The 27,305-nt window shown below is 38.5% G+C and overlaps 1 protein-coding gene across 3 annotated transcripts in view; it reads left to right on the top strand.

Moving 5' to 3' along the window:
* Nucleotides 1-27,305, top strand: part of LOC149941086 (tyrosine-protein phosphatase 69D-like) — a 440,950-nt gene that overhangs the window by 392,589 nt on the left and 21,056 nt on the right. For all 3 annotated transcript variants that reach the window (XM_090179681.1, XM_090179679.1, XM_090179680.1), the window contains exons 3-5: nt 17,755-18,399; nt 18,965-19,258; nt 21,152-21,454. In XM_090179681.1, coding sequence (XP_090035807.1) covers nt 17,755-18,399; nt 18,965-19,258; nt 21,152-21,454 — 1,242 coding nt within the window. The remainder of the gene's footprint in view (nt 1-17,754; nt 18,400-18,964; nt 19,259-21,151; nt 21,455-27,305) is intronic.

Here is a 27,305-nt window from a genome sequence, read left to right as displayed (position 1 = left end):
AAAACCAGGTAACTCGAAAAATACGTTTCCGATAAAATTCCTCTTGGGTTTATTAAGTTAAAGGGGAACGGCCAAGCTTTTCCAAATATGGCCTTATTTCCGTATTAAAAGATTAACAAGACGTTCAATATACTAACACGCACCTTTTTTGTCTTGAAAAAATAGCTTTTGACCCAAAAAGTTGAAACGAAAAATAACGCCAGGTGTTTGAGTTTGAATTTTCGCCGCCATCTTCGGGGCTGACGCCAGCGCCCCTAACCCCGTATGAGCGATTTGCGAACTATCCTAACTTTTAAAATCGCGCAATTTAGGCTTAGGTCTCTTATAACTGGAACGCGCCGCGCGTGCAAAACAAATTTTTTGCGTCTTCGGCAGCGCGCGCTTTTACGTTGTTTTTCTGTCTCACCGACTTCTCACCAGGTGTCGCGGCGGACGCGCGCTTTTCGATTTCCTGAAATTTCTTTATTTTATTATAAATTAACCACTCAATATTTTTTGACGTGGTTTTCGCCATAAATTTTAGTTTTTAATGGGCTATAGGGCTATCTAACTGGTTACAGCATGACCGTTCCCATTTAATGTACAAGATGATTGGAAATTTGTTCAAATTTATTATTTAAAATATAGTTAATACATCGGGGAGATAGTGTGTACTTAAATGTCCGTGACATCTTGTTTTTTACCTTAGCAATATAACATTACGTTCTCACCCCCCTCGCTTCCTATTTTTAAACGAAGGTGGCGCTGTAGTCGCGGGGAGGGGAAATCGGTTTCTCGAAACGATACGATGAAGAAAAAAATCACCGGGTCCGTCGTCGTCGTATCTTCTCGACACGTTTTTCTGACACCAGAGAACGTTTTCCGCGCGTCTCCATTTTGCACTTAGACGCGCCTATAGCCTTATCCTGGCGTTAAATATACCGTTCCCTTTTCGCGGGGGCCAGAAAAATAAACCACCGGAGAGACGGTATACCTTATCGACCGCGCATACTTTACCGTATCCGGCGCCTCCGGTTTCGTCGCCGTTTGATAGAGGTGTTCCGTCGGTCGCTCCTATATAAATCGCGAAACGTGTATATTTAGCGGGAATGTAAGGCAGCGGCCTGGCGCGGGAAACGTTTTTCCGCTGACGTTGGCTTGATTTTTCTTAAGCGGCGAACGGCGCTGCGGGTTCTATCCATTTACACTTTTCAATTCTCTTGAGTGGACTTGTTTAGCGAAGTGCTCGCGTCGGCTGAAAAGCGCCGCTCGATTTTGCCCGCTCGACTTTCGTTATATACGGCGGGACGTACGACCATCCCGTTGCGGAAATATACTTTACGGCTCCTCCTCCACGTTTCCAGGAGCCTTCTTCTTGACGCACCCATTCGTTCCGTCTTCGATTTAGCCACTGGCCAGTTGCTTTGTTTCTTCCGTTGAAATTGGAAAGAGCCTGTTTAGTTTTATTTACGGCGCGAACTCGCGAGTTGCTTCAATTTTTAATCCCCCGTTTTTCGTTTGTCCATCGCTCCTGAGGGCCTTTTCAATTCGATCGGCGTTGTTTGTTCGCGTTTAGCTAAAGTCTCCATTCGAAGATAAAATCCTTCTTTATCCCGAATTGTCGTCGATACTTTAGAGCTCTCTAATTTAGAACGTTTAAATCTCTTGGTTGTTGACACTAGCGGGTAACTGTATTAATGCTTAAATAAGTAAATCTTTATATTAATATTAATGTAATTTCCATCAATTTTATTTTTTGGCGCAGTGAAAAAACACTAATTAGGGTACTATATTTAATTTCCAATAGTCTGATAATTAAAGTTGTCTCTAGACTCTCTTACAATTGCAAATGCGGGCTTTACAACCATGAACGAAAACGGTGGATTAAATTTTGTTACAAATTTAAATCAAAAATCCTGATCAAAAATTACTATTGAATTTCAACTTATTGATCCCTTTACAATGCGCGAAATTAAATTTTATTCATATTTGATCAAAATTATTTGATCTAAAGAGCATTGTGTCTTGATTCTAGTTAGATTCAAATTTGTACATTGGATAAAGTTATTTTCGTAAGGGTGCGAGTTTGTATTAACCACGGATATTAATTTTGCAAGTGTACAAAATTGATTAATTAATGACCCTATTATTGGTTTAAATACGATTCATTTTAAATCGTAATTAAAAGCGAAAGATATTTGGCGTATTTATGTGGCGGAGATTAGGGTGTTAATTTATGGCTTTAAAAGATAAACTATAGGAAACTTAAGCAAAGTCGTCTAGACCCCACTTCAAAATGGCTTATCAGTTTTATCCCGTTCGTAACGTCGGTCGCCAAAGCTCTCTAATAGGCTTCGGAGCAATGAATTATATTTGCCAGAGGCAATTAATGGGATTATAGCCAATGTCTAAATCAACAATCTGATCCCGAAAACATTCGCAGTTAATGACCAAATCTGATTTCGCAGGGTATCGATCTCCATAAAACGTCGATAAGCTCAACTGGTCTCTTATATATATATATATAAAAAAGTGTGGGGTTGAGTATATATATATATATATATATATATACACACACTCAACCCCACACTTTTTATTAAATCGAATGATAAAAGAAAAACATTTAAAAAAAATCCGTTTGGAAAATTTGATAAATTTGGGCTTATCTAGTCCAGAAGACTCGCCTGCCTATTCATCGATAACTTACTGATTATCCAACGGCTCCCGATTTGCACCCCCGCCCAACTTCGCGCGTTACCTTAACGATGTAAAGTACCGTTAATAGTTAAACGCAAACTTAACCCGTTCTCCGTCTTTGTTTTAACAGTCATTTCGAGGTATCGAAAAATTGGTGGATAAAAAATAGCTTGGAGGATCTGTATCGTTTAATAGCAATTTTCGGAAGTAAAAAACGCACTTTTGAAATATGAATCTTCGCTAACGGTTTGGTATATATCTGCCTGTCAAAACTGCTTTAAAGATAATCAATGTTTATGAAATGAAACAGGGTCAAGCTTCCTATATCTATAAATATGTTACGTATATAGGAAAAAGATGCTGATGAAACATTTTTAAAGTTTAAGATTGTTTCACTTTGTCGATGCTTTTAGTTTAGTTAATGATTAACCGTTTATTTTGCCAAATTGTTATTGTTCTCTTTTTTGTCGACACTGTTTTGGAAAAGTTTTTTTTTAAATAATTAGATTTTTTTTTTCTATGAACTTAAAGTACAGCAATAGTATGTTCTTCTTTAAGATATTTTATATTTTGGTGTGATTATCTGAAAATAGAACGAGATTTTCTCTACAATCATAGTGGCTCCTGGTAGCCAACTTCTCTTTGAACACCTGTGTGCGCAAAGTTGAACACTTCTACAGGGGTTAGTAGGTCAATTTTAGGTCCGTTTTCGAAAATTGTTTTAACGTTTTTGGAAATTCGGATAAGATTTAAGAAATATTTCATAAAAGCTGAAACGCTCAAGTTTAGTTAGTCTTTTTTGACCTTTCCTGGGGGTCCTATAAATAGGTAAAATATTGTCTACCTGGGCAAGCGTGTCTTAACGCGACGAGTAGATGACGCGAAACTCTAAAACTCTCGACCTTTTAAACTCGACCCGATGATATCGGACCTTTGGGTTTTCAACACGCTAAATTTCACTGCAGTTGTAGGTATCTTCCCAGTCGCGAATAGCGGGATAAGGCTGCGAAATCCCTCGCCGTGAAAGCTCAAAACGGAGAGGAAACCCAAATAAAATAACGCAGTCTTCACCCTCTATCGAAGCTTCGACTTTAACTTTGAGCTGGCCAGGGAAAAAACAAAAGTGGCAAAGTGGCCTTTCTATCTTTCCGGCGAAGTCGTAGCTCTGCGGAGAAGGAATAAGGATGGCCAGGTACGGGTGGAAGGCATCTAGAGGGAACGCTTTAGAAGCCGGACCGAGAGGAAAATAAATTCAAAGTAGCGCTCTGGGAAGAAAATAAAATCTGAACCTTAAACCCTCCCCAGAAAAAATATATATATAGATATATCTCAGCAGCTTTGAAATATGCGGGTACCTTCTCTTTTCTGACTTTAGTTTTGCTCCATTTAAGGCGTCCGAAAATTTAGCCTGGTTTTTCCAGCCAAGAGGTATTAAAGTGGTGGGCATTTTTCAAGTCCGAACTACTCCTCCCCCTTTCGCCAATTCCTATCTCGCCTTTTTTATTTGTTGGAATTGTTCAATCGTCTTTGGGGGTCCTCTTACATTTTTGTTTTATATTTCGACTAAGAGTTTTAGCGAAGCTTCCTTCTCCCAAAGAGAGTAGTATTTCTTCTGGTCGGTTTTCGTAAGATAAAAATAGTGACTGGTCTTTCTCAACACTTTTCGACAGGAGCTTGTTTTTCTTGTTTGCGTTTGTTGTCTCTAAGATAGAGAATAACTTTTGGGAATTATTTTATTTTGCTTATTTTTCCTTCGGGGTGCGTGAAGAGTTTTTTTTTTCAAAGCTTATTGGATAAAAATATAAGTTTTTTTTAAATCTTTGTACTTTTTTCGTTGATGTTTCGACTGCGCTCGAAAATGTCGGTATAGAGTGAATCAAACTTAAAATATTCAAAATATTTGAATCCCTTCTCCCTCCGTTGAATCATTTCTTGTAAATGGAATACATTTTTTATCATCTACAGGAATTTTAAATAAGCGCTTTTATTTTTTTAATGAATAATCTATTATTCAAATCGAATTTGGCGCTGAGATTAAATATTCAAATATCGCGTTTCGAATTTAAAGGGTTAGAAGACTTTTTCTCGCCGTGTTAATCTACCGTAAAAGATGAAATATCTTTTAAACGTAAGAATGGATTCGCTTTTAAAAAGGTTCCGAAACCGAATAGAAAACGACGTTAAAATCCCGAAAGAAAAGAAAATGATTTAGCGAATGTAGTCAGCGCGGGTTTACGTCGAATAAGAGAATACGATTAGTCGAAATTAACGGACTACAATTGATGTTATTTTCGTAGCAAATCGCAATCTAAAAGCGAGAGGCGGCTATAAAAAAAGCAATTTATCCGCAATTTCGCTTTTTCCAATCTAATCGCGGGTGCACGCCCGCTTAAGTTAATCGCGAGCCAACATATTCCGGCGAGCGAGGCGCGGAAAATTAGATTTATACCGGATTCTCGGTGGAAGTCAATTAATTCTTTTCGTATACGACGACGTCACTTTCATTTGAAGAATGCTTAATCCGAGAAGGCGCAAACATCGTCTTATTCCGCGAACTTCCTTCGAGCTCGGCTCGTCCTCAATCTGGTTCCCTTTGGAAAAGCGTTCCTTTTTTCCCTGACGCAATTACCGCGCCTCTCTCCTTTGAAATCCCAGGGTGAATGTATAAGTATAAGCTGGAGATGCTTACTCCGGAAATCGCCGGCAAATGATGAAGGTTTTAGTGGCCCTGAAGTAATGAAGAGAAGGTTTTTCCCTCTTTTTTGGAAGGCCTTTCCGAAGCGCGCACCCGATTTGCATATTATTTTCTCGGTTCCGCCGCTACAACGACGCGTTCCCCTAACTAATTAAAATAGCTTTTATGCCGACAGAAAACGCGCCTAATATACGTATCACTCGTGTCTTAGCTAGCCCTAGTCCCCGGTTTTGGGTTCCCTCTACGGAATATACGCTATTACAACGTTGCCAAATGTTGAAAAAAGGTGCGAAATTATCATCTCTATATATTCGTATAATTACCCTAACCCACCGATCTAATGAGTTTCGCCGTTTGAATTAGTATTACCTAACTTCCTACGTTATTTCGCGAGAATAATCGTAAGAAATATTTAGATACGTTTGACCTCAAAAAAACTCCTAACCTAAAATTTTATGATTAATATTCAATCTAAATTCTAGCTTAAACATAAAGAATTTAACGACGATGACAACACTCTCGTGATGTTTCATTTAATCGAAATTTATCCAAGTTCGGAACCATGTAGACTACTACCTTCTAGCCTCCTTTAATTAAACTGCGGACTAACACCGTCCGCTGTTGTTTTCGGCCCTTAATAAATTTTCGCACTAGTACCTTTTTTTGTTATTTTTTGGCGTCGTAAATTATCTTAATGGTCATTTTCGTCGTCCGAATAATGAAGTCATCGCGGCCCTCTCCCTCTTTTCTCGCGTCTGCAGCTTGCCTCTAGTTTTAATCTCACTCTTTTATGAATTTCGGCAGCAGCGGCCCCTTCGACCCTCGTTTCGCCCCTTCCCCGTTCTCTCGCGTTTGATGATAAGCCTTTCGCCCAAATGCTCAAATGAAAACTCCGATATATTGTTTTGGCGAGCGGCGCTAAATTATCTCTATTTCCTGGTTCTCTTTTTTCCCTGCCGTCTCTTTTGTAGTCTCTTTTCAAAGAACTTAGGGATAGAAATAATAAAATACGCAATATGTTTATTGAATAACTTTACGCGACAGCTTAGGCAATTGTTCCGAATTGGAGATATTTCTTTAGTTCTAATAAATCGTCGCCGTTGAAACAAAACCACGTATCTTTTCGGTGGCCTTTTTGAGAAAAATGGATGTTAGGTTTTTACACGCGAGTTAATTTTATAGTTAAATAATTTCGTTTCAATATTGAATTTATGAGGATTTTAATTTAAAAATATTTTGCTAAAGGGGAATTTTTAGAGATACGTGGTTTTGCGTCATGAAGTTAAATAGGAGCGGAAAATAAGCGAGATACGTGCTTTTCGCGAAATGCGTTGTGAATATCAAAGATACGTTTAAATGTTTTCTCGATTTAAAAAAAGAAATTCAATTGCAACCAAGAATGTATTTATTTATATTTAGGAAGAATGATTATGTTGCGACAATCGCCGGGCACGTTGAACGCCTTTCCCCCGTCTCGCGCGGGGGGAAAGACAAAACGTCACCGGCGTTTGATTACCATCGCGTTAGGTGACGTAAATTTTAAGCAGCTAATGAAATACCGGGACTATTCGTTTTATTTTAAGCGGAGGAGCGTACTGGGGGGACCAACGGGTGGATTGAGAGAAAGGCTAAAAACCGTCTCGACATGGACATTCTCCCTAGGTATAAATAAATACATTCTTGTTGCAACCTATTAATGTTATATGCGTAAATTGGGGTGTAGAATCTAAATATGTCAATTTTGACAAAACCACGTATCTCAAGTTACGTGGTTTTGTTTTAACGGCGACGAAATATCGTCGCTAATCCGTTTTTGACCTTTTTTCGAAGGACTTATTTTATAGAGTTTTAGCGTCGGTACGTGCCCAGATGATCGGAGCTTCTTATTAGGGGCGGATTGAACTCTCAGGCTGTACCTTCCGTGTTCCGGAGAAGCCTTTTAAATGACGCTTGAGAGGAAATTAAAGCGGCAGCTTGGCCCGAACTGTTTAATCTCTTCGGTTCCTCGACGTGTCTTCACACACTCGAGGTCGCTTTTAGAGAAACCCAGAAGAATAGATTTCTTTCTATGGGCGGATGAGGAGGAGGAGGATATCGCTGTTATCAGATCCTCTGGGGAATGTACCCGACTATAAACTTGATGAAACAGGGTCGAAGTAGTTTTTCTCCCGCGGAGAAAAAGGGCCATCTTACCATCTTCGTATTAGCCCTCGGTTCATTCGACTCGATAAGAAATAACGTTCTTTCGAACCCCCATCTATCCAAAAATAAAATACCAACTTTTCGAAAGACTTTATTTTTCGGATTTTTGAGAACCTGAATAATACATTCTTTTCGTCACGAAAATAACGGGTTTTTTTGGGGGGTATACTGTTTAAATCGAAATTGAACCGAAGCTTATAGTGAAATATTTTCTATCGTTGTTATAAGGATTTTTTAAGCGCTTCGTAAGTTTTCGCTATTTTTAAAAAAAGTTCCTCCGCGAGTTCCCTACCGATCGTATTATTTTGTAAGCGCGTTTTTGTGGAAAATGAAATTTCTTCTCCATCTACGCGCGCAACTTTTGCGTGTTGTCGAAATAGCGTTGGAAATTGTTGACCCGCGAAAAGTTGGGTAAACCGCTAAGTAGCGAACGGAGGTTTTTGGGAAATCGTAAGCTTCGGAACTTCAACCTATCTCGTCCGTATCCGTTTTTGTTTCGGCGTTGGGCTGAGAACGGCAGTTCTCGCGTGCGATTGCCAACATCTGCCGCGGATTCTTCTTTCCCATCGACGGAAGGCAACATTTTTTCGCGCCATTTCGAAGCTATTTCCTCCAGATGTTCGATGTCTCATAAGAGGCTATTTTTACTCCTCCGCCGCGTATTTGCGGAGAGTGTCTCTTCTAGGCGTTCTTTTCTTTCGAAGCTATTTCTCGGCCACTGTTTTATACGGGAGAGTTCATTCTTTTTAAGCCTCGGCTACCGTCTTTTGCTGAAAATGAAAATCGTTTTTTTTCTCCTCATTTTTCTTTATATACTACCGATAATGTCTTTTTCTGGAGGGGGAAAATCTTTAAATCGGAATTTTGTATTTCGGTTGAACTCTCGACTCCTTTAACCTATAACGGGTCTTCTAAACATTGCGTCGATAACTTTACCTCCATGTTCTACTTCGACCGAACCGTCCGTCGACGTCGTCAAGAAACGAATTTGAAGATGGACTTATACGAGTGACTGCCATCGGAGCGAAATAGTTTCTCGACCTTTCTACGGAGTTTGGGTTTTGAGGGCTTATTTTGGTTGATATTCTTTCGGTGGGATGGTCTAAAACAAAACTCTTTTGTTTCTTCGTGACTGATGGATTAGGTTTTCTTTTTTTATGGCGCGGCCACGTCAGAAGCGAAATACCATTTTGGAACTCGTGGATGAAAGATAAAAGTTATAGTTTCGTATCGGCCGTTTTTCTCGCGCGAACACTGATTCCGCGGCTCGTGGTGATCTTAGAATTTTACCGTTCATCGAAACTTGTATTCTCAAACTGAATTATAAGAAGAAAAAATAAATAAAATCTAGATCGAGCGTTGACTTCCTTTTATCAGATTGGGACATTGTACTTGGCCATTTCTTCTTTGTATAAAAGTAATATCCCAAAGAAGCGGAGTTGTATATAAGGACTTTTTACATACGCGGTATATTATATCGATATTAGCTCGGTGCTTTTCTATTTACCGTTCTTCCGATTATCGTTAAAGCGAGCTCCAACGTCGTTGCTCAGTCAGTCAGTTATTGCTTTTCCTTTTCGTACTATTTTTTTTACTTACGTATATAGCGCCGCCCCTCTCTTCTCGAACTTCGGTTGCGCCACCTAACGGGAGGGAAAAGAAGTTCGCGTTTTTATTCGATAAGGTTATTATGTAAAAATTTTATTGACTCCGTAGTAAAGGCTAAGTAGTTTTTATCGTGGTTTTGAACCATTTCCCTCCCGCGCCGCTGCGAAATAAACCGCTTCTAGCGTATTTCCTTCGAGCAGTTAGGCAAAGTGCTGGCCCGAAAGTGTTAGAACGCGGTTATATCTTCTTCGCATAAACGTATCCCCGAAATTTGACTCGTACACGTATAAAACTACTCGTATAATTCGAGCTATTTTAAATATTTTCCTTCGATGTGAAACTATTATCTTCACGACTTGACGAACTTGTTTTGTTTAAAGTATCGTATAATTTCATTTCCAAAATCATCTCGTCTCGTGGTAGGCTACAATTTAGCTTACAAACTACTTTGACGCTTCATAAAACCCTTCCAAACCGTCATAAACCATCGACGCGCTTAGAGTATCATCGGCATTGCCTACCACGAACTACTTGACTAATGATAGCCTGTATATTTTGTCCGCTTATTATATATATTAAGTCTTATACAATCCATAAATTGTCATCTTAATTATATCAATTTCTCGAGCATGGTATACTAAATCTCTTTCTAATGGCTATAGTTTTCGTCACGGTGGTTATCATTTTACGGACAAGACATCTCGAGCGAAACTAATTTACTCTCAACGTCCGCCGCTTAAATTTCATAGCGGGATTGTCTATTTAAATATTTGTATATCTGAAATATATATTAAGCGAGATAGATATTACCTCTACTTCAAATACCAAAAGACACCGAGCGCCGGTACCGCGTCCTTGATGGTACTTAACTCGAAGTGGAGACACTGTGATTTATTTCGCCAGTGACCGTTGAGATTTAGCCGCTGTCCAACTTTAACACGATATATTTCAAGTTCCAGTAGGTACTCCGCGGGAAAGACCGCCTACCTCGGGAAAAAAAATCCGTATTTTTTCCGCACGTTTTTTCTTAAACTACACTAACATTCTTCTCACCTTATATTTAAGTCCAAACTATCGTTCGATCTGACTGCCTTTGGCTGAAATATCGGATAACCTCTCGACTGAACTTTAGACTGATAACCGAAGACTTCTTGGATTAATGGCCGGGTCTCTCCCAAATGTTTAAAGCGAAAGCGAAACGAGAGAAAGCCCGAGTTTAAACCTTAGGGGCGATGACTGGCTAAGAAGATAGTATAGCTAACCTATTTTCCGAGCGCGGTGAGTAATTGTTTAAGTGGGACCTTTGCCTGTCGTTTTTTTCTACAAATTCTTGGCGTTAGACGGTAGCGTTTTAAGCCTGGACTGAACACTTCTTTAAAGACCCTTCCATTCTAGCTTTCTACGGCTCTCGATCGATCTCGGCTATCCTTTAGGTAAAACGTAGAATTACGGACACCCCTATTTCGAGATTAAATCGCGGTTTTGGGAAGGTCTGTTTGCCGCTCTTCTTTTGAGGATACGAAATGACGGCCACGCGTGGTGCCAAAACGACCGTTAAATGGGAAACGTTTACTAAGTGAATGAAAATAGGACCGAAAGTAGAGTATAATTTAGAGAGGTCGCGGTTTTCCGAGTAATTATCATTTGGTGTTGGATAAATAAATGATTTGTCGGCTTGACTGTGAAATCGACTTTCCCGTTGGACTTCCATTAACGTGAAAAACGTATTTTTCCCTCCTAATAGCCCTTTTCGGCCAACTCTCTTTTGATTGTACACGCTATTCTCTTCGCCAGTTAAGATGGCCGTAATTATTCTGGCGAGAAGTAGCCTGTATTCCCAAAGTTTAGTTTACTTTTCAGTTTTAATGATTTTCGCATTTAATTCTGGAACTTTTAACTTAACCTCCTTTCTCTTTCAACTGTCTAGTAAAATAAGTATATAAGCAGATGTAATTTTAATGTCAACGTGTTCTTCCTCATATTAAGGGTTTACAAGAATCCATACCTCTACTTGGAATGTTTATCGCGGCAGATTTTCGTCTCGATGTGGCTGACGGTTTTTTTGACGTCACTATGTTAACTTAACAAATAACAACGTGAGGGGGAAGCGCGCAAAGGGAATTTTTACTCGTAGGCGGGGCCAAAGCCGTCAGAGTGATCTTGCCATACGCGATACGGCAGGATAAGCATTCCAAGTAGAGGTATGGATTCCTGGGGTTTATTATAAGTAAGATAGGAGTATTTAATAGCCTTTTCCATTTGATTGCTCGAGATTAGCTGACGTCATATTGAACATTCCATTGTTGTTTTTCGTCTGCTAGTAATTCGAATTTTTGCGTCTTGGCCTGCAATTTTGCCAAAAAAAAATTTAAAAGGAACACGCAAAAATTTGCTTCGATCTCGATCTCGATCTGTTCATCTGTTGAAATCGGCAGATCGATTTTGGGTGATCTCGGAGCACCCGAGAGCGGGAAATGGAACACTCAAAACTTGATCGGAGCAGATCGGAGCACGCAAATGGTACGTAAAATGTTGATCAGAGCGACCTAGAGTGCTCTGTTGAAAAAGAAAATAAATTAATATTCTAAATATCTAATTTTATAATGACCCTCTAGCTGGCTACTCGAATATTGAATCAAAAATGACTACTTTGTTCAGCTGCCATGTTGGATTGCAAGTTTTAAAATCTCCAGACTTCACGGATGTCGCTAGATGCTTGGCTATTTTTGACCCAGTTCAGTTTTTTTACACACTCGTACTTAGAATTAATTTTACTTGAAATGAAATATCCTAGTTTAAAATAATCAAGTATATTATTTAGTAAATTGACTTAAAATTCTTAAACTGTTATTTTATTACAAACTTTTTAATTCTAAGCATGAGAGGGTTTCAAGTCAGTTTAGCTTAACCAAAATTAGCCAGCCAATCCCGTTTGACCATTTGGTAACCAAGTTTCAAGATTCAATACATTACCTGTTAAATATTAATCTTAAGGGGGGCTATTATAGTTTCAATTTTTTTTGCGTGAACATCTTTTAACATACGAACATAGTTCCCTGTAATATACCTATTGGTATTTTTTTGTTTTTTGTTTAATATTTATTCTTTCCTTTTCTCCCTTTTTATTAATACTATTTAGTCTATACCTACTGTATTGTATAAATGTACTTACCGCTACATATAAGCTATCCTAGCTTCGTAGTTTTTTTATTGCAAATAAATAAATAAAATAAATAAATAGTAGAACCCACGAAGTTGAGGTCAGTTGTTTGAACTTTACTACAATATAATTATAAAAGTATAGTACAGTAGAACATATGAAATATTTGGTGTATTGTTTGGACAAAACTACATATATTTATATAATTTGCGCGGCACGTGAGCGAAACTCATTTTAAATAACACTACCAAAATAGCTAGATAAGAGGATCCAGTCAAAAGTTTAACATTAAATTTACGATTAGTTTTATTTTAACTTCAAAAGCAACTCTCAATTATGTATCTTTCAAGTCCCCTGAAATGAATCTCCCCATATGAGACTAAAGTGAAGTCTTAAATGACTCTTATTTTAATCTAAAATTGTAATCCATAATTAACTCAATTAAGTCTCTTTCAAATCCCAAAAAATGAGTCTTCAAATATGAGATTAAAGTGGTCTTTCTTTTATTTTAATCTAATATTTTAACTCATTTCAACTCTCAATAAAACCTCTTTCAAGTATCCAGTCTTCCCAAAGGAGACTAAAATGAGTTTAATTTAAATATATAATAATAAAACTCTTTTAATAATAATAATAATAATAATAATCAGCTAGGCTAATACCCAAGGCACCACCTTAGGCCTAAGTCATCATGCGACTTTTGAAGCCCTTAATTCAGGTGGCCGGGTTACAATGCGTAGGAGGGTGGTGGCAAGTCCCGCATGCCACGAGATCGAGCCAACAGCTCCCTACACTAACTATTACCGTTAACCTATACAAGTTTTTATGGAAGGGGAAACCGAAGAACTCGGGGGAAAACCCCTTAAACCAGTGGGGAGAGAACTTGCAAACTCAACGCGGAAGGAGTTGTTCCGAGTTTTCACCCAGTGCCACAAGCTGGGATCGAACCCGGCTCCTCTTGCTGCGAGGCGAAAGTGCTACTTAAGTAGATTTTATTTAGGAGCCACAATACTGGTCTCAGTTTTTTACGCTAACGTAATCCTTGATCGTACATTGAGACTAATTGGCGACTAAAGTAAGACTCCCATTTTTGGTAAGGGTCAAAAGGGTCAATTTTAAAAAGAACATCGTATTTGTTCATTATCCGATGATACTTTTGGGTAAATATCAGATGATGTATTTTGGTAAACAGAAACGTGGTCAAAACTGTTCAAAACAACTATAAATGGGCTATTTGGGTTAAATCGAGTTTTTACGTACACTTAATAATCAATTGGATGGTATTAAACTACGTAATGTGAATCCACCATCGAAGGAAATGGATCAAAACAAAAGTCGCTAAAGGTCCTTAGGAGGATAGGATTTCGGCCATTACGTTAAATTGACGTTTACATTGGTTCGAGCAGTGTGAACCCAAACCCTTTGGCGCTGTGGTTTTACTAACGAGTGTATTACTGCCCCCCCCCCCCCCCCGAAACCAGAGAATCCAACGCTTTCTACCGCAATATGCCGGGGGGGGGGTTGTACCGTTACTTTAATCATTGTTTCTTTTTATCCGAGAAATGAATCAAAAACTCGGCTCTTTCAGCTCGGTTTCGTCGCTATCTCTTTTCTCTTGTGCGTTTGCAGCTCCCTCTCGCGGTAGTGGCGGCCGCTATTTTCTTTATCTTTCCTTTTCTTTGACCGAAGTCGTAGTCTCCTCTTCTCTGTCACCAAAAATTTCCTTTCTAGTAATTAAGAGAATCTGCTCGCTTCGGAGGGAGGGAGGGGTGCTGATATCTTTCATTCTTTGTCCGGCGCCTTGCCCTTTGCTCCGGAAATAGATAGCCTACTAGACGAGCGAGAAGAGAAATCGTGTAATTCGATACGCGCCTCTTTTATAAATAGAAAAGTCGAGCTAGGAATTTGTTCTCGTCGGCGAAAAAAGCTAGAATTCAAGTCTCGAATTAAGTGTAATTATTTTCTCTCATTGCAAACTAATTACTACCAGTATATCTATCCTTATTATCGTTTTTCTTTGAGAATCTCTATAATTAAAGGGTTTTATCCGAGCATTATTTTTTCATATATTTAATTGCGTAAATATTTAAAAACTGCGACTAGAAATAAGTGAGTCAAAAATGATCTAATTTCGAGACAAAATCTACCTCAAACCCCATTTGCTTTGAAAGTTGAAGAAATAGCTCGAATATCAACCTAATTTTTGGCTAATAAAAACATGTTAACAATAATAATAATAATAATAATGAAAATATGGACGAACAAAAACAGATTAAAAGACAAAGTTTATTTTGAAGAGGTTTAACTATGGGCAGTTTATATGGGATAAATATATTTCTAACGGACGCTGCCCGGGCCTGGTTCGAAGAATATGCCGGCTTACTAAATTTGGCTAAATTGTGTCCAATTTAGACTAATATTGGCCTTTAGTCTGTGCTCATTTTATCTGGCTATTTTTCGTCTGCAATTTTGCAGATTTTTCTTATTACCCATCATGACCTTTAACACTTACAATGAGACTACCCGAGGTGGTTATCACCGATTTGGTTGAAATTCAGGGGTTAGGAAGACCTTATGGTAGTATGAAAATTGTCAAAGGGAAAAGTTGCAATGGGCTTTTGTTTTCCCATGGCAACCGAAAATGTTTTTGATCTCTCAAAACCCAAAAATCTCCATTTAAAAAAGCATGGGATTTTCTCGGTTTCACAGGGTACTTTATTACTTAAAAAATTTGAAAAAATTAAATTTTCAAAACTTACCCAAAAAGATGAATTTGACCTATTTTGGGTAAAATTGGTCAAGGATTTTGGGTAAAATTAATCAATTATGGTAAAAGTTTTACAAAATTTGGTTAACCAAGAATATCCCATGCTTTTTTAAATGGAGAGGTCAAAAACATTTTCGGTTGCCATATGAAAACTAAAGCCCATTGCAACTTTTCTATTTGGCAATTTTCATACTACCATAATGTCTTCCTAACCCCCGAGTTCTAACAAAATCGGTGATAACCACCTCGGGTAGTCAGTCTCCTTGTTAGTTAAATCAATTTTACCCGTCGTTAGAACCCCCTATTCGCGTTCATTAATTCATAAAAGTTTGCCAATGCAATTCCCCATATTTAAGCGCGTCTTAAATTGATTTAATGGAGAGAAGGGTGTATAAGAAGGAGAAATCCGAGAGCGGTCTAACGTAAACAAGCTATTTATAAATTATGGCCGCTACCATACTCCGTATTTCGTATTAAAATTTTAAAGAGTTTATTTACGCTCGAAAAGTGGAGCGCCCGCTTTCCGAACTCTAAACTGGGGGAGGGGCCAAATGTCTCGCGCGGTTGTCGTATTCCGAGACGCCAACTTTACCCCTTAGCGAACCTTTAAGTGAGCTGTCAGCGACGCGCCTTGGACGACATTGCGTTGTTAACTCGCGAAACTCGGTAAAGGGCCCGTATATTGTAATTATTTGACGGGTTAAGTCACCCCTTCAAAACGTGTAGACGCGTATAGTCGCGGCTTTAGTGCGTACCATATTCACTCGTACAAGTTATCCTTACACGTTTTCGAAGGGTAGCTTAACCTTTCCATTTTAGCTAAGGCGAACGCGGCGTACACGCTTAAGAACAAACCGGCGAAGCAATTTATAACATTGAATTTTCAAAACAACGAGACTGCGTTTTAATCAACGTTTCCTCCTTGACTGTCTAAGAATGAGACTGTTTTGAACTCTTCAAAAGGTTTCACGAAGACGCCACCTTTCTCGATTAATTAAGCGATTGAAGTTTCTAATTAAGCGGAGCGTTTGGCGGAAAATTCTGGGATGAGTTAAATGTAAGAGGTTTTTTTGTTGATCAGTCGTTTAAATTAGTTACGGAGAATGTATGCGCAGTCTCTATAGAGGAACGCCTAATCTGTAAAAGAAGCCCAAATACATATTTCATTTGCGTTTAAAAGCGAAGTAAAGGATAAAATTGGGTATAATTCTTATATTTCTTAGCCATAAATGGTACCGTTGTGGGAAATAATTATCTTCTTTAATTGGTTCTTTTATCGTGGATTAAGAAAGTTATTTCTAAAGAATCAAGAGCGACATTTTCGCCAGGTTTAAGAAATGTACGGATCAAAGTTGATATTTTGGACGGGTGAAAAGTTATTTCACTTTGCCTTATTTCCTATTGAGCAATGAAAACGCTTTTCCATTGGTTGAAATAGCTTAAACCCCCTAGTAATTAGTGGCGACATCTAATAGGTGGCGGCTTTTAAAAATTTATCTCATTAATAAAATTCGCTCGCACACAAATTTAGTGTTCTATATGGTAATTTGTTCGTAAAAGAGGTACCTAAGCTTATGTTAGATATTTTATCTCCAACTCGCTTAAAGTTTCGGAGTTAGCGAAAAGTTGTCTAGGGGATTTTAATAAAGAGATAATAATTATGAAAACGAAATTTTAGAGGTATGGAAAAAATTAAACATTTAATAAGAATATAAAATTAGAAATAATTCCGACATAAAATTACACTTAAACCTAAACAGGAAATTAATTTTAACCACACTCGGTGGCTTGTGCACATTCTAATGTAAACAATCTAAAAGGGCCAAGAAATGATATAATATTAATCAATATCTATTTATATTAAAAAGAGGCTTGGCAACCGTCGTTAAGGTTTCTTAAGACAAAGGGGGGGGGTGGAATTTTAAAAATGAATAAAAGAGTCCGCTATAATCCACAAATAGTTCAGCGAGCGAATTTTGTTCGGGCGAAACGCTAAGGAATGGTTCTCTCTGGCCAGGGGGACCCAACCCTGCGAAACGAACTACAGGGAACCAGAAATCTCCAGTGTCACTGCCTAAAACAGTATATTTGTTTTATTTAATTGGATATTTGTATAATTCGGTTTTCGTACAGAACCTGGATATACTGGAAAACCTGGATCAGTCAGGGATCTGTAAAACGGAGGTATAATGTCAGGGATAAGTCAGGGATTTAAATAAATTCGTAGAAAGTCAGGGATAGATCAGGGATTTTAGTTAGTCAACCGAACCCAGCATTAACAAAGAACTTTTGACCTAAAATAATTAAAAAATGTCCAAACTTTTGACCTAAAATAATTAAAAAATGTCCAAAAATATAACCAAAAAGGTCATGGATATTGTCAAAAATTGGTCAGGGATAACCTGGAAAAGTCAGGGATTTTATATCAGAAATTTTCGTACGAACCCTTATAATATGACTCGTATTTTCGTTACAATTTATAAAATTAAATAAAAATAATTAAATAAGACATAAAAATGAAAATAATTTTGCGCGGAAAATCAGAAGTGTAATTGCTGGCGAAATGACAATTCATTTAACGAGCGCTTGTGGTATAAAAATGTCAAGATAACTGTTTTAAATCTTTTCTTTACTTTTTAATTGCAGTTCCGGTTCGAGTCGAAAGTGAGAAGAACGTCACTACGGTGGATCCTGGGAAGAGGGTCAACTTGACATGCCTGGTCACCTCTTATCCTATATCAACCGTCCATTGGCAGAAAGACGGACAGGAAATCAAGCCGCCAGCCACCAACCTCACCATCGCTCAACTGCAAAGCGTCAACTCGACGACGCTCCTCAACATCAGCGGGTTTGGAATCACGACGGTCGTTCCTCTCGCTACCGAAGAGGACATCACGATCACTTCGCTTCCGGTCACCAGCCAGACATCGCCGCCGACGACTACCGCGCTCGCCGACTCTTCGGACTTAGTTTCCGAGACGACCACTGCTTCCAACTCGGAGGGGGAGGAGGAAGCGGCTTCCATTGACGAGATCGGCACACCGGCCGCCCTGACCAGCGGCCACGAGCCCCCGGTCAACCCGGACGAAGCCGCCAACAGCAGCCTCCCGCCGACGGAAGATCTACAACCGGTCAATAGTTTGACCATTCTGACGACGGTAGTGAGTGATGTGAGCTTGGTTACTTCACTGATTATCGAGGGTGTCTTGGGAACCGATAACGGAACCTACAAGTGCGTCGGCGCTCACAATTACAGCATGGCTTATGCCGTGCAAGAACTACTTGTATTAGGTAAGTTGATATTCCATTCGCTAAAATACAGTGGCGCGCTATCCATAAGGCTAGATAGGTTGAAGCCTAGTGGTCCACCAAGATCTGGGCTCACAAGGGAGAGGGTAGAAGGTCGATGCCTATGGGCCCATCAAGAGCCGGGCTCACAAGGGAGAGGGTAGAAGGTCGATGCCTATGGGCCCACCAAGAGCCGGGCTCACAAGGGAGAGGGTAGAAGGTCCTTGCCTAGGGGCCCACCAAGAGCCGGGCTCACAAGGGAGAGTGTAGAAGGTCGATGCCTAGGGCCCCACTAAGAGCTGGGCTCACAGGGGATATGGTAGAAGGTCGATGCCTAGGGGCCCACCAAGAGCCGGGCTCACAGGGGCGATGGTAGAAGGTCGATGTCTAGGGGCTGAACTACATGAGTCGAAGTCTTGTTTTGTAAGCGGACAAATATAATTATCACGGAAAAGGTCACGGAAAACGTTCGCTAATAGAAAAGAAAATCTTGGCAATATAATTATTATTATTAATAATAATGCCGTAAATTCTAAAAATCAATCAAACTACGTTTTTTATTCTTCAGAACCCCCCGAAATTAACTTGTATTCGGTGGAAGCGCAAGATTCGAGAACCGCTTTTCTTCAGTGGCGAATTCGGCATCAAGGCACTTTCCCGCTGAAGCGATTTCACCTGCAAGTCAAGAATTTCAGTTCGGGAGCTGATTGGCTGGACGTGGACGACAAGATCCCTCCGAATGTCACCACTTACACCATCCGCTACTTGGCCCCGGCCGTTACCTACAGCTTCCAGCTCGCCGCTATCAGCGAAGCCGGTCAGGGACGATGGGAAACTCTCAACCTTACCATGCCCGCGGATGGTCAGTATACGGCCTTGTTTTCATTTAGTCTTGAACTAAAATATTATCACCTACAAAAATGATCTATACCTGACACCGTCAGTAACGTAATACACATATGTATGACATTGAAACTCACTACTTGCATCTCCGTTCGTTGTCAATATTTTTGCCAGCTAGGAGCAACAAACACAAGGAGAACGCAGCTAGCCTTTAAACACGCTAACGCAGTGTTGTGTACAAATTTCATTGGACGAGCCTTTACGGAAAGGGGGAAGACAATTTCCGAAATTTTCCCTTCCCTTCCGACGCCAGCAGGCGCTAAAGCGTCTAACCAATGAAAAATGTACGCAAGAAAATGCACGACTTTTGACGGGTTGCGTTCTCCTTGTGTGTGTGTGTGTGTGTGTAGTTTTTTTTTTTTTTTTTGGCTCCTAGGTGCCAGGCTAGTTTGAGGCCGATCAATACGAACGGAAACACCTTTAGGCATAATTTTTCGAAACCAAACATTATTGTTCAATTTTCACTAAACCTTGGTTCATCCGTTAAAAAAGGTTGGCGACAGTTCCAAAGATTATCGGGGAGTTGACAGGCCTTAGCCACGATGTGGAAAACCTGGAAAAGTTAGGGAATTTGAAAATGATTCCAAATAGTCAGGGAAAAGTCAGGGAATTAGAAAATGATTGCAAATAGTCAGGGAAAAGTCAGGGAATTTGAAAATGATTGCAAATAGTCAGGGAATTTGAAAATGATTGCAAATAGTCAGGGAATTTGAAAATGATTGCAAATAGTCAGGGAATTTGAAAATGATTGCAAATAGTCAGGGAATTTGAAAATGATTGCAAATAGTCAGGGAATTTGAAAATGATTGCAAATAGTCAGGGAATTTGAAAATGATTGCAAATAGTCAGGGAATTTGAAAATGATTGCAAATAGTCAGGGAATTTGAAAATGATTGCAAATAGTCAGGGAATTTGAAAATGATTGCAAATAGTCAGGGAATTTGAAAATGATTGCAAATAGTCAGGGAATTTGAAAATGATTGCAAATAGTCAGGGAATTTGAAAATGATTGCAAATAGTCAGGGAATTTGAAAATGATTGCAAATAGTCAGGGAAAAGTCAGGAAATTTGAAAATGATTGCAAAAAGTCAGGGAATTTGAAAATGATTGCAAAAAGTCAGGGAATTTGAAAATGATTGCAAAAAGTCAGGGAATTTGAAAATGATTGCAAAAAGTCAGGGAATTTGAAAATGATTGCAAAAAGTCAGGGAATTTGTAAATGATTGCAAATAGTCAGGGAAAAGTCAGGAAATTTGAAAATGATTGCAAATAGTCAGGGAAAAGTCAGGAAATTTTAAAATGATTCCAAATAGTCAGGGAATCTGAACATGGTCCAAACAAGTAAGGGAATAGTCACGGAATTTGAACATTCTCCAAATAGTCAGGGAATTTTAAAATGATCCCAAAAAAATCAGGTATCGAAAATATATAATCAATATTTTTCAAGATTTTACCTCAAAACATTCTTTTATCCTACAAAAATGGTCAGGGAAAATTTGGCAATTTGGTCAGGGAAAACCTGGAAATGTCAGGGAATTTAATTCAGGAAATTATGTACGAACCCTGTATCAATAACATAATTAGTGGTGGTAGAATTAAGTGTTATTATGTTACCTACGCTAGCACTTGAGTGTAAAAATTCTATAATCGATGAAATTTTAGTAAACAATCTCAGTGTGTATCACCACAAAATTTTAAATTTGTTTTTCAATATTAGGGGTTATTTTGGTCCGAGCGCGAAGGAAATGACCATCCTACTTAAAGAAAGGTTCCTTTTACTCCTCCGAAGAATTAATTGCGGAACGATTGAAGTGTTAATGTCGTTTTGGTCCGTTTTCGTTGTCGCGGGCAGTGCCTCCGCGGGTCACGTCGGTTCACGTGTTGGCCTACACTAACGAGACGTTGCTCTTCGCTTGGCTCCGGCCGGACAACGACAACGGCGCCCAGATCTCTCATTTCACGGTCCAGCTGAAGAAGGACGGCGTGGTCGTCGAGAACTTCCGAATGGAGTCGCCCTCGTCCACCCGCAGCAAGCACATGTACTTGTTCACCACCCTGACTCCCGGCAAGTGCTACGCCTTCCAAGTACAAGCTTGCAACAAAGTCGGCTGCGGAAATTGGTCCGATACCTCCAATTCATCCACCGCCGATGGAAGTCAGTACTACCTTTTTACATTTAACCATCCTTATTCGTAATAATCATTATCAGCTTGGCACCACCTTAGCGACTTTTGATGCCTTTAATTGAGATGGCCGGGTTACAATGCGTAAGATGGTGGTGGCAAGCCCTTCATGCCACGCGAAGCAACAGCTCCCTACACTTAATACTACCGTTAACCTCTACAAATTTTATGGAAAGGAAACCACTTTAGCCAGTGGGGATATAATAACAGGGTTGCCACTTGTCAGGGAAAAGTCAGGGAATATAAAAATGGGCCTAAAAAGTCAGAATAATTTTGGAATTTGTAAAACGTCAGATAATTCAATATTATCTTGACACTATTTGAAGGTAATCCGAAAATTTTGTGGCAAGGCTGAATAATAATAATTAGCTAGGCTAATACCCAAGATACCACCCGCGGCCTAAGTCATCTAGCGACTGTTAACGTATTTAAATCAGGTGGCCAACAATCACTATTACTGTTAACCTCACCAAATGATTATAGTAAAGGAAACCGAAAAACTGGGTGTAAAACATCTTTTAACCCATGGGGAGATAACTCGGAACTCTTTCCGCGTCAAGTTGAACAAGTTAGCAAGCCAAAATATACCTCTCCTCGGAACACTTTCTAATTTTCAGTGAAGCGTATCATGTATCCGTGGTTCTGTGGTAGAACGGTCGCTCGGCATGTAGTAGAGTTCGGGTTCGAATCCCGACCGATACTAAAGTAAATTGAAAAAAGTTATACTACACCCAATGACAAAAAGAGGCTTCTTTTGGACAAAACCTTTTCCCTAATTCCAAGTAACTGCGTACGCGATGATTATTCCGAAAATGCGAACTCAGCCCAGACAGACAGACCCACAGACACACACAGACCCGGTGCGAGGCGAAAATACTAACCACTCCGTAAGCCTATTAAAAGTATCAGCCATTAGCGATACGAAGTGATTCGTTAATTTAGGCGGTTAAAAGTCGCGAGTTTCTTCTGGATTGATTGCCAATTAAGCCCCATCGCTTTCAAAAATTCCTAATTCAAATATAAAGTACTTAGAAAGGCCATTTCAAAACGGAATCTCTAGCCGTATCAGTATGTTTTCCCTATTAGATTCGTCGCAATATCTTCCCCGTCGGGACTCGGCTGCCATTCCATCTTGGCTGCAGTCCAAGATGTTTCTATTTATTTCCTCAAATTCCCCAAAGTGGCTTTTCGTAACGGTACAACCTCCATCTTTCTCCGTCTTGTGTCCCGCGAATATCCGAATGTTTGCCGGACGTGTTCTTAACTTTCTTAATCGCGTCCTTTCGCGAATTAGCGTTCATTTACATTTACTCCCCGTCAGGTTTCACTCCGTCTAAAAATCTACATTTTTTGGACTGACTTTCCAGTCAACGCCGCTCTTAACGGATTTAGAATGCGAATTACCAAGTGACCGTGACGGTCAAAATGGAAGAAAACTTCGTCGAAAGTTCCCTTATTTACGCGATAGATGGCGTACCGCGACAACTTTTACCGCGTTGGCCCACTAAATTACGTGGATTTATTTGAGCGGTTGAATGTAAACTATGTAGACTGCTAGTCGCGCTATTTTGGTATATTTTATTCACGCTTCGCGGCGACGCCACTGGTTACGCGGTGGAAAACGGAACTAATTCTTCAGCGGACTATACGCCGTACGTGCTCTCGTCAGTTCGTTACACCAGCGCCGCGGCGTAGCGTTTCCATTATATTGAGAATAATAAGTTGTTGAAAAGCGATTGCGTCTTCCACCGCTAGTGTTGGTTCGTTTTTCGCGTCCCGCCTTTTTCGCATCCGAAATCCGCCCGCTCTCCTTTTCCAGTAAGAGGCCCGGATGCGGCTGCCGCCTTGTTGCTTAAATTTGGCCTCGTACCGCCTCTGAAAAATCATAAAAATTTCCATAGTCGAGCTCTCTCCTCTTTCGTTTTCGGACTACCAACGCCATCTAGGTTGGCTTCTTGGCAACGGATATACCAAATAAATTCCGCGAGATAAAAGGAAAAACTAGGAATGGGTGGGTTCCCTTCGGAAACGTTACCTCGTACTTCGCCCCGGGCTTTAAGAACCTTTCCAGCGTCCTTTTACGAATGGCATGCTAGCCTTCGGTTAAAATTCCAGTCGATGGTGAGAGAAGGGAAGAACGAAGAGAAGATGAGGAGGATGCAGTTGGAAGAGGCTGGCTGGGGATCGAAGGGACGTGTGTGAGAGGGTAAAGGGTTAGAGGGACGGGGGATCCTTTTTCGGTGGCGAAAATGCGTTGGAGGGTCCTGCGGAGTTCCCTTATTATATTGGACCTTGGAAGAAAATCTCTTTCCCTCTCCTTACTCCGAAATTGTTTTCCGATAGGAGAGATTATGAACGCGATTTATTAGACTTTGTTTCTACGTAGGCCCTCCAGTTCTCCCTCCCATATTACAAGGCTTTCTTCTCAAAACTTAGAAGTGTATATGAAAGAAAAATATTGCTTTAACGAGACCACGTACCAATGATATCACCGTCTTATGGTAAAACCCAAAAAAGAATCAATAGAACCGGCTAGAGTAAATGATCGTGATATGATGTTTCAAAAATTGTATTTCTGGTTCATTTGGTTTACGATCAAAATAATTTTTGTTACATAAATAAACTTATCCCTAAATATTTAAATCATTTTTATATTTATCCCTTAATATTTTAAACATTCTTACATTTATCCCTAAATATTTAAATCATTTTTAAATTTATCCCTAACTATTTAAAACATTTTTTAATTTATCCCTAACTATTTAAAACATTTTTTAATTTATCCCTAACTATTAAAAATATTTTTTTAATTTATCCCTAACTATTAAAAACATTTTTTAATTTATCCCTAACTATTAAAAACATTTTTTAATTTATCCCTAACTATTAAAAACATTTTTTTTAATTTATCCCTAACTATTAAAAACATTTTTTAATTTATCCCTAACTATTTTTTAATGTATCCCTAACTATTAAAAACATTTTTTAATTTATCCCTAACTATTTTTTAATGTATCCCTAACTATTAAAAACATTTTTTTAATTTATCCCTAACTATTAAAAACATTTTTTAATTTATCCCTAACTATTTTTTAATGTATCCCTAACTATTAAAAACATTTTTTAATTTATCCCTAACTATTAAAAACATTTTTTAATTTATCCCTAACTATTTTTTAATGTATCCCTAACTATTAAAAACATTTTTTTAATTTATCCCTAACTATTTTTTAATGTATCCCTAACTATTAAAAACATTTTTTAATTTATCCCTAACTATTAAAAACATTTTTTAATTTATCCCTAACTATTTTTTAATGTATCCCTAACTATTAAAAACATTTTTTTAATTTATCCCTAACTATTTTTTAATGTATCCCTAACTATTAAAAACATTTTTTAATTTATTATAAATTGAGTTATATTTAAAAAAAATTAAATTTATCCGTCGTAACGTATCCAACGTTCATCCTCAACCAATAGGAAGTCCGCATCGTAGTGACGCCGTTATTTTTATCTATTAATATTACCTAGTGTGAACTGTGATTTTGAGATGGCGCTGCGGTAGAATTTAAAATGGCGAACAACATTTGCATTTTTAAGTGTGTCAAAAAATTAAACGTATACAGAAACGAAAAATAATCTTATTTTTCATTTACAGTTTCTGAATAAACATTCGCGAAATTTTTAAGTACGCGATCCAACCTTAAAACAGCATTGCAGTACGTTGAAAAAGGAGATAAGTCCATAATTAAAAGGAATAATATAGCTCAATCCTAAACAAATTTGAAAAAATTTAAAAACTTACTAATAACTCGTACCGATAGGTCTTCGAGCAACGCGAAACTCGGATCAAATTGATCTTCGAGTAATAAACTAAATTAAAAATAAATAAAATAGCCAGAAATTCCAACGGTAGACCGGTTTCGTTCTATTTGGAACTCGTCAGTACCGTGCGGGAAATCTGGCTGGCGACTATCAAAACGAAAAGAGAAACTAAGCCTAAACATTAAAAATTTCAAAACGCGTTGCATATAGCAACGGAAAGCCATAGGTAGTTTCTTCTAACTTAACTTATCGTATATTTCAGTACGTTAATCGGTAAAAATTCTGTCTATTTTAATATAGCGGCCCTTTCATTATCCATTAAGGTTAAATAAAAGGGAAATATACAATTTGGGTCTTAACACTCCCTTTTAGAAAGTGCGCTTTATATTTAGCTGGCTCCCAAATCCTGCTGCGGGCCTTAGAAAGAGAGGCGGATAGAAAAAAAATAAATGCGACTGTTTTCTTTTCTATGCCATTCTTTTTTCCCTGTTAGACTAGTCTTTTGTATAATTTGTTATCTTCGCTTCTAAACCTTTCGGGAGCCCTTTTCTCCCGTTTTTTTCTCCCTCTCGGACTGGCTTAGCCTAAATATTGATCTGTCTTCTTGTTTTTTATTCACTCAACGTTCTGGCGCTTTTCTAAGGCTGTGGTCCATCTCCCTCAATATTTAAAGGTATCTCGGCCAGTAAATAGAGCTCTAGATTTTTTTCATTTTTTTATCTTCTTTTTTTTTTCTAACCGCCCATACCCAAAAATATACGGGTTTTTTGTTAAAGTCCTTTTTATCCGTCGTTCGATATCATCCATCATGTTAGGAAAAACGCCACCAGTATGTTTGAGAGACAGTTGAAAAAATATAAGCCCCGATAGCTTCGTTTTTTTAAGGAGATAATATTTTATAATTTTTATTGCTAGCTTCCGAATTCCCTGTTATTCTATATACTTCAATTTTTTTTGGGTAATCGTCAATTCGTCACCCGTTAAATTTGCCTAAAACCCTGAAAATTCTGCCTTTAAGGAATTTATAAAACCACTTGATTTTGGTTGTTCTATTTTGACCTATATTTTTACCCGCTACGCCTTTAGAAGTGTTCGGACCGTAGCGCACCGAAGCTCGGGTGAGAAGCCCAACTTCTAAATCCGTAGGGGCGGAGGAGTTTTTCCAAAAAAAAATTAATATAATTTATAATTTAGATGGAAGAGAAAATCTCTAAATAACCGAAATTGAAAGTATGTCCATTAGTTCACTGTATGAATAGCCGGCGCAATTTAGCTAAATTAGTTTGGTTTTAGTGTCGGGGAGGGGGGTCTTTACGGTGTGATTTTAGAAGCCCAATTTAATCGAAAGGAAGCGACCATTAACTATATAATCTTAATTACCATCCGGTAATTTGCTTTAAGGGAACAAGTATTTCGGGTCTATTACGGTAGTAGTGTATCATTAAAATCCTAAACGTTATGGGAAATTTAAGTGGTTGCGATTAAATTTTAATTGCGTATTATAGCGACGTATCGTCTATACTTTAAATGGCGTCTCATTTCTTAAGTAAAAAATAGCATTTGGCGACGAAAATAGTTCTTTAAAAACAATATCTCATCGTTTCATTTATCAATCGAACCATTTTTTGAGGGCACATCGTAAGCAACTGAATATTGAATTACGTGGTTTCCTTTATTTTCCTATAATTTAACCATTTTTCCTATATTTTCCTATAATTTAACCATTTTTCCTATATTTTCCTATAATTTAACCATTTTTCCTATATTTTCCTATAATTTAACCATTTTTCCTATAGTTTCCTATAATTAGATATTATTTTGTATTTCGCGCGGTTTTTTTTTTCGAATTTCCCGCGTACCCAGTTCGCTTTTTATAATACAGATGGCGCTCAGTGTACTAAATCCCTTTGATAAAATGTAAACTGCTTTTCCAAAGAACTGCACTGAACTGAATTAAAAAAATCGTCGTCTGCTTAATGATCTGACTTCACTATA

The sequence above is a fragment of the Leiobunum rupestre genome, chromosome 6, assembly GCF_980474605.1.
Source record: "Leiobunum rupestre chromosome 6, qqLeiRupe1.1.hap1, whole genome shotgun sequence".
Taxonomy (NCBI): domain Eukaryota; kingdom Metazoa; phylum Arthropoda; class Arachnida; order Opiliones; family Sclerosomatidae; genus Leiobunum; species Leiobunum rupestre.
The sequence above is the reverse complement of the archived record's forward strand: the minus strand, read 5'-3'. Positions and strand labels throughout refer to the sequence as shown.